Genomic DNA, 20324 nt, shown 5'->3' with positions numbered 1-20324 from the left:
CTATCATGGAAAAATAATTTTCGATGAAAATAACTTCCATTTTTAAATCTTGATACAAAGTTCGAAAAACTTTGAGATAGTTCAAGTTTAACTCAACTTTGTATCAACTTTCTCAATGATGAATGCTATCACTAGAAAAGCTTCATCAAGGTTTTTCAAATCAATTTTAAAATGATTTTAAACCATTTAATTTAGGACCACAATCTTTGGGCTAAATGTACATGAATTGTACATAAGCTTTCCCTATGATCCCCAATTTTGAATTAGGCTCATCTAGGTACAAGAACCATGCACCTTGATCCTAACTCATCATCCTAATATCTCACACACATCTAAGGTGTATCAAACACATTCAAGTCAATTTTGATGTGAGATATGGGTTTAGGTTATCTTAGTCTAAGATCTCATGCATTTTCTAAACATCAATTTGATCTCTATATCAAATTGTGTTTTTAACCTTAAATCAATTTCATTGATTATAAATGCAAGAAATGATGACATGGCATAAAATGATATCATACATAATAACACGTGCCAATGTCATGATGTCATGACATAAAGTATAAAACTTAAATAAAGCATGACATTTAACTAACCTAAGCAATATCATGACATTTTAAATGATCATAAAATAAATATGATGTCATGACATGGCATATGGCAAACAATATATGTCAAATAGCACATAAAGGTATAGAAAATACCTAATTCTAGCCTTAGTTGCCATTTTTTATAATTTTGATCATTTTGCCATAAATTCTATATTCCTAAGTGTAAAAATCACATACCAAGTATGTTTAGATCACCATGTGCCAATTAAATTGACCTAAGAGAACTCCTCAAATGTGATTGGCACATCCTAATCACCTTAGGAATAATTTTCAATTTTCATATTCAAGGCTTGATTACACCTTGAAAATTCCTAAAGTGCCACCTTTTGCCATGATTAGGTTAACTACCTATTCAAGTAAGGTTGGCACACTCTAACTCATCTAGCGTGATGAAATCACGCTCCTAGGAACCCAATACCTATTGGAGCTCATTGGGTTCACTAAGTATTCACTAGGGATGACTTCCCTAGCAACCCTTCTAATGACTCTCCTAGGCTTTGAAGCCTTGGTCATTTGGGACTCATCAAGATCAACTCTAGGGGTGACTCCCCTTGTGACCTTGGTGATGGTCTTCCTAGCCCTAGATTTTGTTCCATAATCGAATGGAACATTATGATAAGTGGGTTTGACCACTTGGGACTTAGGTTTGTGACCCAAACCTTTCTTGTCCTTGGACATTGGTTTTTGACCCTTAAACCCTAGAGATGACTTCTCCAAGTTCTTAAGAGCCTTTTCCAAAGTATCAAGTCTTGACCTCAAGACTTGATTCTCCTTCTCTAATACCTCAATTTTTAATTTTTAATTTTTCATTTTTCTTTGAGGTATTCCTAGACATGTGTCTAGTTGTTTTGGGATTTCTACCTAGATTATCCTTAACCTTAGATGAGTTCATCCTAGGTTTGGCTTTCCTAGTGTTATCCTTATCTAGGCTCACATGTTTGGCACCTAAGCATGTGTATCGATTTCTATTGTTATCATGCCTATCATTATTAGCAATTGCAATCAAACTACTAGCATGCATCTTACTATTATTGCAATAATGAGCCTTAAAGGTTACCTTAGGGTTTGCCTTAGCTCCCCCTATCGATGTGCTTGGTTTCTTGTCCTTGTGAGGTTGCCTCCCCCTCGGACATTGGCTCCGATAATGTCCCCTTCGCTTTCATTGGAAGCACACCACGTGCTCCTTGCTCTTGCGTATTGGGACTCCGGCTTCCTTGATCTTTGGCGACGGTGTAGTCTTCCTAACCCTCTTTGGATATTTACTCTTGTAGTGTCCAAATTCCCTACACTCAAAGCACAATATGTGTAATTTATTTGAAATTGAAGTGCTTGAGTTACCTAGGGTTGAGGATGAATGTAGACTCTCTCCTTCATCCCTTCCGGAGGTAGATGCTTCTTCTTCTTGCTCCAATCTTGAAGAAGTGCTCTCATCCTCTTCTTCCTTAGATGTTGAGTAACCCTCAACTTCTAATTCCTCTCCTCCATGGTGTGAGCTACTTAGCTCACTTGACTCCTCTTCATGGCTTGAAGTGGAGCTCTCCTCATGGAACTTGGCCAAGTTGTTCCACAACTCCTTGGCATTGTTATAACCACCTATCTTACATAAAATGTCATTAGGTAATGAGAATTCAAATATTTTCATTACCTCGTCATTAATCATGGATTGGTGGATTTGCTCCTTCGTCCACTTCTTCTTCTCTAATGGTTTTCCTTCCTTATCCATCGGAGGCGTAAAACCTAATTGAACACAAGTCCAATTTTCAAATTTAGTTATAAGAAAATACCTCATTCTTACCTTCCAATACGCGAAGTCGTCGCGGTCGTAGAAGGGTGGAATGGTGATGTCTTCTCCGAGTTGATCCATCTCTAGCTTGTGCTCCCTCGGGTGTTAATCCGGCGAAGAGCGACCTCGCTCTGATACCACTTGTTAGGATCGATGATCGCGGCTAGAGAGGGGGGTGTGAATAGCCGACCCCAAATCTTCGCGTTTCTTTCTACAAACTAGGGTTAGCGCAGCGGAAATAAACACAAGAAACGAAGACAAGAAATCAAACCTCAATACACGTCGATGTAACGAGGTTCGGAGATGAAACTCCTACTCCTCGGCGTGTCCGTAAGGTGGACGAAGCCTATCAATCCGTCGATGGATGAGTCCCCGGAGAACCGGCAAATATATACTCCTTGTGGGTGGAGAAACCTCGCCACAATAACTCTTGCAACAGCAAGATAGAAGTATACAAAATTCAAAGAAGCACAAGACAATATGAATGTAAAACAAACACGCTTGCCTTCTCGTCGACTGGTTGAAGCAGCAACATCACGAGACGCCTACAACAGCAGGAACTCAGTCGAAGAAGCTCACACGAAGCTTCGGAACTCAACAAAGCTCAAGAGCACAGCAGCAACTCTGTAGGAAGAAGAGGAAGAAGAAGACCAGAAGCAGAGGCTCGATCTCCTTTTATAACCTGCGAAGAAGAAGACACATGAACTAGCCGTTGTGTCGCAACGGCTAGGACCTGGACCGATCAGGCTCCACCCTGATCGGTCCAGAGCCTCTCTGATCGGTCATGGGACCGATCAGGCTCTAGTCTGATCGGTCCCCAGACCGATCAACCATATCTTCACAGAGCCACTGATCGTGCTCTGATCGGTCTGTGGACCGATCAGGCTCTAGGCTGATCGGTCCCCAGACCGATCAGCCAACTCTCTGTGAGAGTTGGCTCGTCTTTGATCGGTCTCCAGACCGATCAGAAGAGCCTCAGTAAGCCACTGATCGTTATCTGATCGGTCACCAGACCGATCAGATACCCAGCGTATCGCTGGATCGATCCACTGATCGATCCAGAGCTTGGTTTTTGCCCAAACCAAGTCCCAAGTCTCCCACACCAACCTCCAGTCAACCTTGACCAGTTGGTACATCATGCTTAGCATCCGGTCACTCCCTTGACCTGCTAAGACTCTTCACCAAGTGTCCGGTCAATCCCTTTGACCCACTTGGACTTCCTTTTCGTGTCAAGTATCCGGTCACTCCCTTGACCTACTTGACCTTCTCAACACCAGATGTCAGATCACCCTTGACCCATCTGGATTTTCCCTTGCCCGGCTTCACTCATCAGGACTTCCCAACTGCCTGGCTTCACTCACCAGGACTTTCCCTTGTCTGGCTTCACTCACCAGGACTTTCACCAACTGCCTGGCTTCACTCACCATGACTTTCCCTTGCCTGACTTCACTCACCAGGACTTTCACCTGGCTTCACTCACCAGGATTTCCCGTCTGCCTTCCTGGTCTAGAGAACGAGCTACCGAGCCCTCTCTGACCTAGTCCGGAGAACGAGCTACCGAGCCCTCTCCGACTTCGTCCGGTCCAGAGAACGAGCTACCAAGCCCTCTCTGATCTAGTCCGGAGAACGAGCTACCGAGCCCTCTCCGACTTCCACATCCAGTCCAGAGAACGAGCTACCGAGCCCTCTCGAAAGTCAGCCCAGTCTGGAGGCCCAGAAGACGTCAGTCAGAACAAGCTCCAGGCCCTCTCGGACCTCAGTCCGGAGAACGAGCTACCGAGCCCTCTCCGACTTCCCATGCCAAGTTTCCATACTTGGACTTCTCCGTGCCAAGTTTCCATACTTGGACTTTTCCCGTGCCAAGCTCCCTGCTTGGACTTTTCACCATGCCAAGCTCCCTGCTTGGACTTTTCCGAGTCAGGTCAACTCACCTCGGGTCAACCAGGTCAACCTTGACCAAGGTTGCACTAACAATCTTCCATCAAAATACAACTCTTCTGTTTTCGTCAAACATCAAAATACAACTCGAGTCAGGTCAACTCGAGTCGGGTCAACCAGGTCAACCTTGACCTAAGGTTGCACCAACAATCTCCACCTAAGGTTGCACCAACAATCAAAATACAACTCTTCTGTTTTCGTCAAACATCAAAATACAACTCGAGTCAGGTCAACTCGAGTCGGGTCAACCAGGTCAACCTTGACCTAAGGTTGCACCAACAATCTCCCCCTTTTTGATGTTTGACAAAACCATAACCTAACTTAGGTTTTCTAATGTTCTTCCTTGAACATTCTCCCCAAACCTACACTCTCCCCCTTTTTGACACACATCAAAAAGAGTGAATCAAGGTCAAGAGTTTCTTCCTAATGAAAGTCTCATACCTTTCATTGAAACTCTTAATTTCCCCCGATACTAAGGTCAACAATTAACTTAGTGATAATCCCATATCACTCAAGTCTTTTAGGAGTAAAACCTCCCCCTAAAAGTCAACTCCCCTTGACTAATAGGTAAAACTCCCCCTAAAGATCAACTCCCCCTTAACCATTGCACCAACAATGTCTTGGAGAGTTTCAACCCTTTAGAAATCCAAAACACCACTTCCACAGCTGCAATTTCAGACAAACAGTCGAAATTCAGCAAGTTGGCACGCCCTGATCGGTCACCGGACCGATCAGGCTTCCTCTGGATCGGTCCAGTGACCGATCCACACAGACCTGGACCGATCAGGGAACCTCCTGATCGGTCCACGACCTCTGATTTCTGATTTCTAAAATTTTCTTCTCCCGAAATTCAGAAACCTCTAGAAAATTTCAAAAATTATAAAATTTTGAGGATACATTCCTCATATCATATACTATCATGGAAAAATAATTTTCGATGAAAATAACTTTCATTTTTAAATCTTGATACAAAGTTCGAAAAACTTTGAGATAGTTCAAGTTTAACTCAACTTTGTATCAACTTTCTCAATGATGAATGCTATCACTAGAAAAGCTTCATCAAGGTTTTTCAAATCAATTTTAAAATGATTTTAAATCATTTAATTTAGGACCACAATTTTTGGGCTAAATGTACATGAATTGTACATAAGCTTTCCCTATGATCCCCAATTTTGAATTAGGCTCATCTAGGTACAAGAACCATGCACCTTGATCCTAACTCATCATCCTAATATCTCACACACATCTAAGGTGTATCAAACACATTCAAGTCAATTTTGATGTGAGATATGAGTTTAGGTTATCTTAGTCTAAGGTCTCATGCATTTTCTAAACATCAATTTGATCTCCATATCAAATTGTGTTTTTAACCTTAAATCAATTTCATTGATTATAAATGCAAGAAATGATGACATGGCATAAAATGATATCATACATAATAACACGTGCCAATGTCATGATGTCATGGCATAAAGTATAAAACTTAAATAAAGCATGACATTTAACTAACCTAAGCAATATCATGACATTTTAAATGATCATAAAATAAATATGATGTCATGACATGGCATATGACAAACAATATATGGCAAATAGCACATAAAGGTATAGAAAATACCTAATTCTAGTCTTAGTTGCCATTTTTTATAATTTTGATCATTTTGTCATAAATTCTATATTCCTAAGTGTAAAAATCACATACCAAGTATGTTTAGATCACCATGTGCCAATTAAATTGACCTAAGAGAACTCCTCAAATGTGATTGGCACATCCTAATCACCTTAGGAATAATTTTCAATTTTCATATTCAAGGCTTGATTACACCTTGAAAATTCCTAAAGTGCCACCTTTTGCCATGATTAGGTTAACTACCTATTCAAGTAAGGTTGGCACACTCTAACTCATCTAGCGTGATGAAATCACGCTCCTAGGAACCCAATACCTATTGGAGCTCATTGGGTTCACTAAGTATTCACTAGGGATGACTTCCCTAGCAACCCTTCTAATGACCCTCCTAGGCTTTGAAGCATTGGTCATTTGGGACTCATCAAGATCAACTCTAGGATTTGCCTGCTGGACATGTTCTGTTGTCAGCAGCACAAACTCTCAAAATAATATGATGAGATAATCCGTAGGTCCACACACGGTCGACCAGCTGCTACTCGATCGGGTAATCCCATTTCGGACATAATGCATAGAACTATTGTCTTGCCCTCCGTTCGATTGTACTGTTGTCGGAGGGCTGCCCTTTGTCTGACCAGGCATGCCTCCCGCTTGGGGGTGATGGTTCGGGGGAGTTGCTACTTAGCCATCAGCTTTACTCGCGAGCTTTCCTAGAGCAACCGTTCGGACATGGTTTGGGCCAACTGGGTGGTCACATCCGGCCGGACAGACAACGTGCCGCTCGGCTCAATTTGTCCATTTCCCAAGAGGAGGTCTTTGACTGCTTTGACTTTGACCTCCACGCTCGCTGTTTTTCTTTTACTCTGACCCGCTGGTGTAGCCCTCTTTCATCACCGCATCAATAATAATAATAATAATAAAAAATTGTTATATAATGATAATATTTAAAATTAATTAAAATTTAATATAATTAAATTTATTTAGGAAAATAATAATAATAATCTAAATAATAGTTAATAAGAAAATAAATTTATATGATTATATAGAATTTTTTATAGATTTTTTAAAAATTTAAAATGAATTTTCATTATATTTTATTATCTTATATATTAAAATGATTATATTTTTAGAAAATGAATTTTATTTATCAAAATATAAGTTTACGTCTTCTCTGTCTTCTCTCACGTCTCGCGCGCCGAAACCCTAAACCGTTGCCGCCGCCGCCTTCTTTCTCTCAGGCCACGCCGGAGCGCCTCCCACTTCGTTGTCCGATTCATCTGGAGGTATTACCGTTATAACGTCCGAGAACGGAGTTTCAGAGCAAGCCACGTTATTTGCCGAAACTTTGGAACGGCGTGAGGCGTTCCCGTTCCGGAACACTCGTTCCGGCCGTTCCACGTCCGTTCCTATGAGCCAGTCTTTCATCCTCTCAGGAAGCATTCGCGACAGCAGGTGACAGCATCTATCCACCGTACTCCCGATTCCCTGGGCCGGCGACTATCGACAGAACGGGAAACTAGGTATGGAAGACTTTCCCACTAAAGAATGTTGATTACACTTTCAATTAGTTCTGCATCATCGTTTAGACTTCATCAAGCGTTTTGATCAAAATTAAATTGTCAATAGTTTAGAGATTATTGCTGTGATTGATTCTTCTAAAATATACAACCTCATTTCCCACGTTTCTAGCAGTTCACAGTGGCTAGAATGAATTTATTGAGAACCATAGTTAAATTTTAGGGAGAAAAATTAGCATATTAGCTTAAATATTATACTTGGCAAATTTGTGTTAGATCCAATCTCTCGTTCAACTCTGTTTATAGGTTTCAACTTTCACCTGCTCAAACTACTGACTCAATATGTTCATGTACATGTTATTGTTGTTAGTGTTAGTGTTATTATTATTATTATTATTCATTGCTTCTTGAATGATTATTGCAATATATTGAATCTGATTTTTCATTGTCTTTTTGTATTTTAATTTGCTCAACTCTTTAACTATATTTGTTATGATGAAGTAAATATGTCATGTTGATTTTTTTTTTTTTTGATATAATTATGTAGTGCTGCATCTAGGTGAAAGTCCTAGTTCCAACACTGCGGCAATGAACTCCTTGCTGCCCCCAATGACTGCCACCTACTGTCTAGCAAACACTGGCCACCCACTTTTAGCTCGACGAAACCGCTGGCAGCTCCCTCCACTAGTTTGTAGTGTCATAAGCCATTCGCAACTCACATCCAATGTTGCGGTGAATCCTGGCCGGTCTTTCCCTATTCTGGTATGTGCACAATTCATTTTCCATGATGTATGGTTTTAGATATTTAAACTGATCTCTCAGAACTACAACTCAGATGTTCTAGGCTGAAACTTTTAGTATATTAATATGTGGTTCATAAAGAATGTCTTTTTTAGAGTGAAGGGCGGAGGCAACCCTTCTCTAAACTGATAAGTTTAATTAATGAGCTGTTTAATTAATAAACTTAGATAAGGAACAGGAAGACATCTATTCTAAAGCTTCATTTGCACAGGTAAACGGATGCACTGGAAAAATGGGGAAAGCAGTTGCAGAGTCTGCACTTTCTGCTGGGCTTCAACTACTTCCTGTGTCATTTAGTAGCGTAGAGAAACCTGGTAGAAATATAAAAGTTGGCTCTACTGAGATTCAGATACATGGTCCATCTGAAAGAGAAAGTCTTCTGTCGTCTATCATTCAGGAGAATCCTGACCTTATTGTGGTGGATTATACAGTGCCTGATGCTGTAAATGGTATTGTTTTCCATTTAGCTTTTCTTGTTTAATATGACTTCTTTCTTTGCTAAAATCTACAAGCCATATTTATGCAGGGAATTGTAAAGACATATGTCTCAACAATATTCAAGATTACATAGATTAGGCGCAATACTATGATCTTTCCGTTTTGATTAACATGCATAAATCATGCTTTAAAGTAACATTACTTTGAATAAACATCACCTTTGGTAACAAGTTTTTTGTAACTTATAGGCGTAGGAAATTTTTTTTTTGGTATTTGTCCTTGATTTACTGTTTGCACGATTGTTTCTTTTTTATTTGCTTATGTATCAATTTTTAATTGCATTAGTGAATTAATTTATTTTACTAACGGGGAGTCTTGATGCAACGGTAAAGTTGTTGCCGTGTGACCTAGAGATCACGGTTCGGAAATAGCCTCTTGCAAAGTAGGTAAGGCTATGTACAATAGGCCCTTCCCTAGGACCCCGCATTGGCGGGAGCTTCGTGCACAAGTTGCTCTTTTAAGTAAATTAATTTTATCTCAGGATACATACCTGTTTTTGGTTAACGCAGCAAATGCTGATCTTTACTGTAAACTTGGTGTGCCATTTGTAATGGGGACAACTGGCGGGGACAGATATATGTTGTACAAAACAGTTCAAGATGCAAATGTCTATGCAGTTATCTCTCCACAAATGGGGAAGCAGGTGTTTCACAAAATCCAATTTTCAAATGTCATTACTATTTTTTTTTTTACTATAGTCATGAGGGCATCTTGCTTAACTATATCTACTTCTCTTTTTCATTAGGTTGTAGCATTTCTTGCGGCAATGGAAATCATGGCAGATCAGTTTCCTGGAGCATTTTCTGGTTATTCTCTAGAGGTATATGAATACCATATTTTATAAGTTCTGAAGAGTGCTGAATGAATTGAAAGTAGATTTCACTAGTGGAAATTAGATTATAGATCATTTATTGTGTTACTAGCGAAACTCATAAGTTAGTAAATAGGGTTTGCCGAATTGAGGATTTCTACTTTATCATTGTAGCTAGAAATAAAAAAGATAACTATAAGCGTGTTTTTTCAGGGTAAGAATTCTGACCATGTATCATTTTAGCATTTCATATCAATGCCTATAAACTAGTTTGAAGTCTTGGGAGATTGTTGTCAACATGCTTTATTTAATTCAATCCAACTAGCTGATCATACTTTGACCATTAGGATAGATCATATGAGCATCATATGTTAAGAGACGTGGAAGCTTGATGTGTTGATATTTTGTTTCACTATTAGTTCAGGGTCAAGTATTGATTCTTCATTTTGTTGAAATCAACTTACTTGTCTCTTGAAATGGAATCATTGTTGTTTTTTTCATGCGCATCTAACCAATAGGAACTATAAACTTCTGAATTTGAGGACCACAAATCAATGGATTTTAGAATGATTGTGGATTGTAAATGCTTAAAATTTGGTCAACTATCAACTTTTTAAGAGCACCTTTCATAATAGTAAAATTGATCTCCTTTTTATACTCTGTGCTTTTAGTTTTCTTTTTGGAAATGAAATAAATTAAATATGGTTAATATTTATGAGGATATTTACAGGTGATGGAGTCGCATCAAGCTAACAAATTGGATACTTCAGGTACAGCTAAAGCTGTCATATCATGTTTTCAGAAGCTTGGCGTCAATTTCGACTTGAATCAGGTACTGTTATGTTTTTAAAAAAATATTTGAATCATGCGATTCAAGCTTTGGCTTAAGCATCAGTGAAATGCATTTTTCTTTTAAAAAAATATTTTTAAAAAAATATTTGTTACCTTTCGTTTTCATTGGAGGGAGAAATTGGTGGTCACATTGAAAAAGCATATTTTTGCAACTGAATTCAGTTTATTTTTCAAATAATTGATATTAGTTAAAGATTTTGAGTTACATTGATTAGAGGACCTTAGATTTACCTATAATTGGTAAAATTACAAATGCCCTGATACTATATGACGTTGATGACCACTGTTGCACTATGCTATTTCTCATTTTCACAAACTAAACACTTATATATTCATATTATGCTTCTACAAATTGATATTACCTCTAGTACAATGGCATATGCTGTAGTTTTCATTCCCATAGTAGAGTAGCACAAACACAAAAAGAACAAGAGCAATATAAGGTGGTTCAACATAAGCTTAATCCATAGAGAATTCAAGTCTTTATAATAGGGTATAAAAGACAATAATTTGGTCAAACTATCGAATACCATTGTTACAGAAAAACTGGTAAAAAAAAGCATTTTTTTTTTCAGCCTCCATCACCTGCCATCACATAGGAAATCCCCCATAAAATCGTAAGGGAATCTATGATATGGGGCAGCAGCCCACACAGACACCAAAAAAGTCCAAAATCTTCTCTTATACCTTCCGACTTGTAGAACTTCTTTTGTTTTTTGTCATGACCATGGAGAGATGTCTTGCACCAAATTGGATGGTAAACTTGTAAAACTCTTTTTTGGTTGGCATACTACGTTTCTAATGAACTCAACGTGTAACAGATTAAACAGATCAGAGATCCTAAGAAGCAAGTTGAGATGGTGGGTGTCCCTGAAGAGTACCTTGCAGGTCATGCATTCCATTTGTATCATCTCACATCACCTGACCAAACGTAATGAATCTTTCAATTTCCCAGTGAACTGCTCTCTTATGTACTTCTCCAGTACAATTTTGCATAATATGTGTTTGATTTTCCGAGCAGTGTTTCTTTTGAGTTCCAGCATAATGTCTGTGGTCGCTCAATCTACGCTGAGGGTTCCATTGACGCTGCTATTTTTCTGCATGAGAAGGTATCGTCTTCTTTTTTTCGCATCAATTTTTGCAAATTGAAATTATTTTCATACTTAAAAGGAGTGTTGGTTCGATGCAGGTCAAGTCAAAGGCTGAAAAAAGAATATATGACATGATTGACGTCTTGAGAGAGGGAAACATGCGATAATCATGTGCCATTTTTATTCGTTTTGCTTGGAAACTAGTAGAGGTAATTGGAACATGGTGATTTGACTGTCCAGAATTGCCTAGATCAACCAGACCAATTCACTCACGCAACTCGATTCCAAATCTTATCTAATTGGTCTGTGGACTTGACTCGCTCATCCAGCTAAAAAAGACGGGATGGATAGACTTTCGAATTGATATACCTGCTCAAATAGATAAAAAAGCAATTCCTTTTAAAAAAGAAGTCAATCCTTTAAAAGAAAATTGATTAAAAAAAAGATAATTTTAATATTCATAATTTTCTTTTTTTTTTTTGAATTGAATGATTAAAAGTTTTGAAAAAAAAAATCTATTTAGCCTAAAATTCCTCAAGAACTTTCCTCGGACGTCACTTTTTTAATATCTGTAGACAAAAAGTACGGTAAACTTTTCAAATTTTCAATTGGAAATACCTAAACTAAACGTTGTGATCCTCAAACACATCGTCAGCTAAACTAATATTACAAGTGAAAAATTTAATTTTTAGTCTCATCAAATTCTACGAAATGACAGATCTTGACTTCCTGCTCGTTGTGTTCATTTGTATCGAATCTAAATAGATTTAAAGGTTTTTTCTTTTATAGAGTAATAACTACATATATATGTACATTGCATATCTGTAGTGCTCTTTTAGTCGATGAAGAAATAGAAGGAAAAAATGGAAGAAACCGATAAAGTCAACACCAAAGAATAAGAATAGTGCTGCTTCCCCTACTGGTCAAACTTGCGACGGCGGGAAAGAAGTGGAGGAAGACCCGGCGTCAGTAGCGGCAGCCGACCTACCTCCCCTGGAGTTCACCCCCTCCTCGTCTCCCCTCCTCCTCCCCGCCCACTCCGGTAGCCTCGCAGAGAGAGACCGCAAGAAGACCGATGGCCACTGGTTCCTTTCGGCGACGACGGCCCTTTCGACGTCAGCACCCTCTTCCACAGCCGTTGGACGGACAGTCGCCGAGTGCCCGGTCGAGTGAGACCGCGGGAACCACGTGGTCGGACGCCTCCCTGACGTGGACCTCGCCTCCCGCCTCTGTCTTCCCAGTCGCGCGAGCTCCACCGCCTCCTCTGCTTCGTCCACCACGATCGCCGTGTGAGCCTGCGGCTCGCCGGCGGTCGTGGCCTCAGCCGCCAGCTCAGCAAGGTTCGCTCGGCAGACGGGGCAGCTGACGTGGGAGGCGAGCCAGGCGGTTATACAATCAGCGTGGAACACGTGTCCGCACCCCGGGCGGAGCCGCACCAGCTCCTCGTCGTCCTCGAACTCGCTGAGGCACACCGCGCACTCCGGCGCGACTCCCTTCAGCCCCTTCGCCTCCGTGAACCTCATCCTCGGCAACTTCTCCAGCGCCTCCTGACTCAGCCCCTGCCCCCGCCGGCGTGAAGCGGACCCGCCGCCATCCCTTCGCACGGAGCCGCGGAAGAAGGCGCCGGCGAAGTCATCTTCGCCGCTGCACCGGCGGAGGAAGATAGCGAAGGCGGCGAGGAAGAAGAAGGTGCCGGCGATGACGACGATGACGACGGCCAACGTCGGGTTGAACCGGCGCCCGTAGTAGTTGTAGTTTCCGTTGCGATTTTCGGTGGACACTTGAGCCACGGAGCACCGGAGATGGAGGAGAAGCAATAGAAGAAAGGCCACCATTTTGGTGGCCATGGATGGAGAAATTGTATCACTGTGCAATTGTGCAAGCATGTGGACGAAGCCATGAAGGAAAAATATCGAAGGCTGCGGACGAAGCCATGAAGGAAAAATATAGTAATTGACCGCGGTGGACATTTCCAATCCACCCACGGTTTTACCTCCCTATTGATTCGAAATGAAAACTCTCTATTTGTTGTGATTGGCGAGTCTAATTTGAGTCGCCAAATTAAGTCTCCATAAGTGCTGGAACCGGAAGGTTGGTGCATGGTTATGGTTTTAGCTATGAATGGGACGTCGTGGAATTTATACGGTTCCAGCAATGCCGGGTTTGACCGGGATGTTCTTGCGTACGGTCGGACTTTAATAATATTTTTTGGGGTTTAATAATATATTTGCTCATGTAATGTTTTCCAATTTGAGTTTGAATTAGATTTTGCATTTTATTAATCCATTTTTCTTCTTCTTATTTTGGTATGAACGTGTCAATCTGTGTTTTGTTTCAATAAAAAAAAAACAGGACGATGCAAGTTGTCTTTTAATTGTGAGTTTGGTGAACGGAAAAAGCACAGCCAGTGATTGGAAGCACCGTCGTGATTGAATCGGCCAGCTCAATACACTCGCGGTGCTCAAATGTCAACTCATGGGCATACTCTTCTTCCCTTTGAATTCTGAAACGCACAGGAGTTATTTTTCAATCGAAAGAAAAGTCGGCAAAATGACCGAAAATAGTTTGTCAATTTAACCGAGCACTTTGCAAATCCCTTTGGCAATTACTTCACGTCAATTGACAATTGGAGCAGCAACTCCCTTGATTGGAGTTCACCACCAGCCCACATTTGGATTTGGTCAAAAGAAAGGCCTGTGATCTTCCATTGAAGTGAATTAAGCAATCAAAATGGAGTCGCCGTCCTTGATTTCTAAGCATTTGATGGGAACTTCTCATTTTTGAAGGACGTTGAGGCTGGTTGGATCGATCGGTGCTAGACTTTGTTTCGTACCCTTGTACAGGAGAATTTTAAAACAGAAGGCTCCTCTGATACAATCTACATCAACAGAATAAATCGTTGTTTCTTCTGCAGACACTACTGTTGAAGCCGCGGAGAAAATTGCAAGGATAACGGAGAAAACGACTTCTGGTATCCCCAATGGACTTCCTGAAATTGCTGAGAAGGATGCAGTGAAAAGGTCCTCGAACCTCTGCTTTTCCATATGAAAATAATATCTTTTTCGTATAATCAAAATCAAGATGATCAATCACAGAGAATCAACAGGCTCATGAAAGATGGCTGAACGAAGTTCTATTGTAATTGTCGATCAAACAAGTGGCTTGATCGAGCAGAATGCCCGAACAACCTAGAGCACTACTACTAGAACATCAGATGTTCATCATGAAATGGAGGAACTCTAAGGCAACTAAAGCGCTAGTCTGATTGAACGGAAACAATATCAACTGGACTAAAGGATTATATAGAAGATCGTCTGAGGTTGACCGGGCATGGATCCCCGACCGAATGGCTCCCTCGCTCAACCAAACAGTGGAATCCCTTTTATATCTTTTTGGAAGATAATGTCGATAACGAAGCATGGTCAACAGGCGGATCGTACGACGGAAACTTTTATTGTCCTATAAAGGTATGGTGTCAGAGACACTTCCCTGACAAGTCCTTTCATAGGATGGTAAGCGAAGTGTGTCCGTGCCTTGAGGTGCGTGCATATCGCTCACTGGGGCGCTATATAAGAGCATCCACAATGCTCTAACGTTATAACACCTACCACCTCATCAAAAAGCATGGACCCACTACCACATACTCGTTATAACAACATCCTTCTTTTACCCATAACCCTTTTAACGTTAATACTCATTATTCATGGGTCCCACCATCCACTCACTCATTTTAACATTATAACATATTAAATAAATAACCGTTATTTAATTTTTAATTTAAAAATGTAAATCTGTTATTTAAAAAAATCATTATTTAAAAACTTATATTTAAAAAAGTCGTTGCATGTGCTGTTGGTAAAAAAGAAAAAAAGTTAACAAGTCGTTGCATGTGTCGTTGGTAAAAAAAATTAAAAAAAAAGTTTTGCACATAGGGTGGGCCCGCCCTGGCCCATCCCACGAACACTTGAACGCGTTCCATTGCTTGAACGCGTTCAAGCTTTTGAACGCCACGTTGGCATCCTGCAACATGGCATTAATGCACAATAGCATTATAACGCGGCGTTTAACGCCGCGTTGTAGATGCTCTAAAGGAGGGTTCATGTACAGGCGAATGTACGCATTATTTACTATTTACGCCTGTGTTTACTGTTGTTCTGATTTTTTTCATTTTTCAGATAACTGATTTGAACATCGGAGGATCAATACCGGGACCCCTTCCTTGACCCGACATTGATATTTCTTGTATTGCATAATAGAAGAGATTCTACACAAGGTCAATCTAGAAGCCACATTTCCAACTAGCATTTTTCACAATTTTTGGACAGGATAAAAAAAAAATCATTTTTATGGTATTTGTTTCCCATGGATTTGCCTGCATCGATCTAAAGCCAACTTTAGTCAGCATCATAAATAGGATATTAACAAACTTGTTAGTGAAATCTCGTCAGTTAGTTGCTTCGATTAATTCTATATGAATATGATCATTTTTCTTGTATCTATAAGCATTGATATCAATCTAGTCGGGTTTTCATGATGCTTTTAGTTCGAGAAAATAAAATGGATGATGGCTAAATTTGAACCAGAACTAAATACGTGGAGTCGATAGTAATTGAGAAAGATACTAATTGGATTGTGCACCTTTCTCAACAGGTTGGTCATATAATGGTGAAAGTGTATGCGATGATCGCGCCCATCATCGAGAAAGCTGACGAACTAACTAAACAAAGAAATGGCCAAGACAAAGAGGCCAAGGGAAAATCCAAACAAATCGTTCTGCTTGATCAATGAATGATGGACATAAATATTCGAAATTAACTTCATCTTTGGTACCTTTCATCCACAAGTGATCAGTTTTCCAAAACATCCAGATCCAAGACGTAAATGTGTGTGGATCACACATGATCCCATCATGGCCTCATGCTCCAACTTTCCACGAACCCAACGCCTATGTCACCACTTTATGCAGCAGATCTCGCCCCAAACCTGCCTCTCCTAACCCAACGCCTCTTCATCATGGCATTTTTATTTGCATGCTCGCCAGGCAACGATGGGGTTCGCCGTTCGCGGGGGAGGCACGAGAAGTCACATGAAACGTGCCACAAAAGAGGGTTACGAGGCGGAGCTGCAATTCTGAACGAGGAGGACGAAGAAGGGGCCACGTGCACAACTATTGAGGCGGGAGCAGCTTCCGCTTTCGTGCCCCTCCGCCGGCCAAGACCCACCCAACCACCAGTTCTTCAATTAATTCTTCAATAATGAAACTTGCCGCCGGAACTGAAGAGTCGTCCGTCCGATACTCGTGTATAATTATCAAGCGCCGGTTCCAATGACCGACGGCGCCATCCGAAGAAGAACGTAATTGACTTGTACTTTTTCCTTGCAAAATAATCGTTCTTTGACTCGTATTTTAAACGTGTCATCGGTGGGCCCCATAAATTCCGCGAGGCTATCAAACATCGAAAATCTCTAATTTCCACATTAAAAAAAAACGAGCAAAATCTGCACGTTTATTGTCTACCAGAAAGGTGTTGGTGATTAATACAAGAGGAGCGCTCCATCGCCGAATTGGCATTCGTCGCCCTGCGACGTGGGCGCCTCACTGGAGTCCAAGTCCAACTAACTTTGATTTGGACGAGTCCACGTTGTTCTCGTCCACGAAGTGTCCGCGAAATTATTTTGATCGATCCCAATGCACTTTCGCGCCATCTTCTCTCTCCTTATGGTATAATAATAACTCTCCTCTGCTCGAGCAGCATCTGATCTGATATTAGAAGAGAGGACTGATTAGTTGATTGATGGGGCGGCCGTCGACGAGTGATGAGCAGGGAGGACGGTGCCGGCGCCACCCGAGGCACCGGCAAGCCACCGGAGTCTGTCCATACTGCCTCCGGGAGTGCCTCTCCCACCTTTCCCACCACCACTACCCATCTGCCACCGCTTACCTCTCCTCCTCCTCGCCTTGCTCCTCCTCCTCCGACTCGGATGTCTCTTCCTCGGAGGATTCCTCCCCCTTGCACCTCCATGGCCTGGGAGGAGGGAAGGAAAAGGGGGAAATCAAGAAAACGAGGAAGAAAGAGAAGGGCTGGTGGAAGGTGATGAGTGGTTCGAAGAGGTCGTGGAGGAACAAGGAAGAGGGCCGCGGCGGAGCTAATCTGATGCATTCACAGACCTTCAAAGAGAAGCATTCAGCCAAGTGGGTCTTGTTTGCTTAATTAACTAACAAACGGAACTACTAAACACACGTTCTTTGTTTCTTTGATTGATTCCTTCAGTATACTGTGCGTTTGTTTCGAATTTATCTCTGGAGCTTTTTCTACTAGATTCTTCCTTCACTTACAGAGGGTGAGGAATGAAACATTGATGCACATTTGTTGGCCATCATCCTAATTGTCTAAGTTAGATTTTTTTATTGTCAAATTCAATAGATTTGCTTTGGATTTGTCCCGTGATTGGCGACCATGCTGTAAACATTGTTGATATCGCCCCATTATTATTCGTTTATTCTAGAAATTGAGATCAATATTATCATTTTAAACTAATATTACATTTAAAATAAACAGCCAATCAAGTTCTACTTATAAAGAATTACTAATTGGAGCCTTCATTATAATGGTAGCTGAAATCACACACCAACATCTGCCATTCTACCGAGTTAGGTTGGATGCAAAGATGAGGTTTCGTAGTAATTGCAGTGATACTCCCATCTCCAGAGCTTATGCAGCGTGTTTAAGGCCAAACTCGGTGGTTCAAATTAAATGTTTGAAAACTTAAAAAGTTTCCGGGTTGTAAAAAGATTGGATTGACAAGTCATTAAGATTTGTAGAGTACATAGCGAGGGCATATAGGTGAGCTCGGTTACAAACAAAAAAGAATCGAGAACATCAAAAAAAAATACATCACAGTTAGCACAAACCCAACCGAGCCTCTAAATAAGTGCTATTATTAAGATGACGCAATATCAACCCTTCATTTTTAACTACACTATATATCAATTTTCTTATTTTTTCTTTATCCTCTATAATATAGTGAATGGAATTCATTGCTTAAATTTAGAAAAGCATAAATATAAATTTTAAAAAATGAATATGATAATTGATGTAAAAGTTTTTAACTACTCTATTTAAAATTTAGAGTAAAATTTCTGAATAGGATAACTGATATAGATGCTCTAATGCATTTTGTTTTTTTGCCCGTAGGGAGTAGTGCAGATGGTGAGCTCATGATATCTCTGGTGTAATGGTCAGAAGTCGATTCTCATGAACTGACGACCTGAGATTTATCTCATCATACACCTATAGCCTGTGTACCTCTATTTACCTCCCTCCATATCTGTGGGGCCGATATTAAGTGACCGCTAAGCTAGCGGATCTATTTTTTTTTTATCTAATGCATAATTTTTAGAGAGACCTATGATACGAGATTTAAGATTTTTAATTCAAAAGATAGTAAAAATAAAAATCTACTTTTTATTCTCAAAATCAATCAGGGGATGGCTGTTGGTGCAACCTTAGGTCAAGGTTGACCTGGTTGACCCGACTCGAGTTGACTTGACTCGAGTTGTATTTTGATGTTTGACTTGGGAAGATTGTTGATGCAACTTTAGGTCAAGGTTGACCTAGTTGAGTTGCATGTTGATGTTTGACACTCGTGAGAGAGTTCTATTCTTGATGTGAGACAAGAATAGATGTTTGGGGATTGTAGGTGCAACCGTAGGTCAAGGTTGACCTGGTTGACCTGATTCGGGAAAAAGTCCAAGTATAGAGACTTGGCAACGGAAAAGTCCAAGCAGGGAGCCTGGCACTGGAAAAGTCCAAGTATGGAGACTTGGCACTGGAAAAGTCCAAGTATGGAGACTTGGCACTGGAAAAGTCCAAGCAGGGAGCTTGGCACGTGGGAAAGTCCTAACTGGGATGTTAGGCAGTGTGGAAAGTCCTGGTGAGTGGAGCCAGGCAGTGGGAAAGTCCTAACTGGGATGTTAGGCAGTGTGGAAAGTCCTGGTGAGTGAAGCCAGGCAGTGGGAAAGTCCTAACTGGGATGTTAGGCAGTTGGAAAGTCCTGGTGAGTGAAACCAGGCAAGGGAAAATCCAGATGGATCAGGGATGATCGGACTTCTGGTGTTGGAAAATCCAGATGGATCAGGGATGATCGGACTTCTGGTGTTGGAAAGTCCAAGTAGGTCAAGGGAGTGATCGGATACTTGGCACGAAGAAGAAAATCCAGATGGATCAGGGATGATCGGACATCTGGTGTGGAAAAGTCTAAGTGGGTCAAAGGGATTGACCGGACACTTAGCGGGGAGTGCTAGCAGGTCAAGGGAGTGACCGGATGCTAGGTATGATATACCAACAGGTCAAGGTTGACCGGATGTTGGTGTGGAAGCCTTAGGTTTAGGGCTGAGAAGTTTGGATCGGTCTGGTGACCGATCCAGTGATACTGCGTTTGCCCTGATCGGTCTGGTGACCGATCAGAATCATATCAGTGGCTCACTGATTGTAATCTGATCGGTCTCGGGACCGATCAGGAGGATCGGTAAATAACAATTTCCCTGATCCGCGGTCAGAATCGATCGGACCTCAAGGTCAATCGAGCTCAATTTCCTCCACTCTGTTCTAGGAATGTGTCGAGTGAGCACCGAATTAGGTGTTGTACCCCATGAGACCGATCAGGCATCCTCCCGATCGGTCCACGACCGATCGAACTTAGCGAGACCCATACATGTCTTTTTGTACTCTTTTGAAAGTTTATGTCACTTACAACAAAGCATCTCCCGCCTACAATCATCTTTTAGATCTTCTTGC

The 20324-nt window shown here is 41.1% G+C and overlaps 3 protein-coding genes across 4 annotated transcripts; 2 read left to right on the top strand and 1 right to left on the bottom strand.

Moving 5' to 3' along the window:
* Nucleotides 1-7117: 7117 nt before the first annotated feature.
* LOC122027469 (probable 4-hydroxy-tetrahydrodipicolinate reductase 1, chloroplastic) lies at nt 7118-11798 on the top strand. Of its 2 annotated transcripts, none has more exons than XM_042586452.1 (9): nt 7118-7476; nt 8033-8235; nt 8486-8723; nt 9282-9415; nt 9518-9592; nt 10314-10415; nt 11257-11366; nt 11457-11544; nt 11625-11798. In XM_042586452.1, exons 2-9 carry the CDS (start codon nt 8062-8064, stop codon nt 11691-11693), a joined length of 990 nt encoding a protein of 329 aa, XP_042442386.1. In that variant the 5' UTR covers nt 7118-7476; nt 8033-8061; the 3' UTR covers nt 11694-11798. The 2 variants fall into 2 exon arrangements, with proteins under 2 accessions (XP_042442386.1, XP_042442385.1); XM_042586451.1 differs by having other exon boundaries at nt 8021-8235.
* A 508-nt stretch (nt 11799-12306) lies between these two features.
* Nucleotides 12307-13616, bottom strand: LOC122027468 (E3 ubiquitin-protein ligase ATL31-like). The gene has a single exon (XM_042586449.1). It carries the CDS (start codon nt 13494-13496, stop codon nt 12450-12452), a length of 1047 nt encoding a protein of 348 aa, XP_042442383.1. The 5' UTR covers nt 13497-13616; the 3' UTR covers nt 12307-12449.
* Nucleotides 13617-17321: 3705 nt separating this feature from the next.
* Nucleotides 17322-17738, top strand: LOC122028052. The gene has a single exon (XM_042587074.1). It carries the CDS (start codon nt 17322-17324, stop codon nt 17736-17738), a length of 417 nt encoding a protein of 138 aa, XP_042443008.1.
* Nucleotides 17739-20324: the final 2586 nt, after the last annotated feature.

This window comes from Zingiber officinale, chromosome 10A (genome assembly GCF_018446385.1).
Source record: "Zingiber officinale cultivar Zhangliang chromosome 10A, Zo_v1.1, whole genome shotgun sequence".
Taxonomy (NCBI): domain Eukaryota; kingdom Viridiplantae; phylum Streptophyta; class Magnoliopsida; order Zingiberales; family Zingiberaceae; genus Zingiber; species Zingiber officinale.
The sequence above is the reverse complement of the archived record's forward strand: the minus strand, read 5'-3'. Positions and strand labels throughout refer to the sequence as shown.

Bases quoted from the DNA above. Each gene is read 5' to 3' on its own strand.
- LOC122027469 (XM_042586452.1), top strand. From the start codon at position 8,062: ATGAACTCCTTGCTGCCCCCAATGACTGCCACCTACTGTCTAGCAAAC. The intron at 9,416-9,517 runs GTGTTTCACAAA...CTTTTTCATTAG, and splicing joins CTCCACAAATGGGGAAGCAG to GTTGTAGCATTTCTTGCGGC. The intron at 11,545-11,624 runs GTATCGTCTTCT...GGTTCGATGCAG, and splicing joins CTATTTTTCTGCATGAGAAG to GTCAAGTCAAAGGCTGAAAA.
- LOC122027468 (XM_042586449.1), bottom strand. From the start codon at position 13,496: ATGTCCACCGCGGTCAATTACTATATTTTTCCTTCATGGCTTCGTCCG.
- LOC122028052 (XM_042587074.1), top strand. From the start codon at position 17,322: ATGGGGCGGCCGTCGACGAGTGATGAGCAGGGAGGACGGTGCCGGCGC.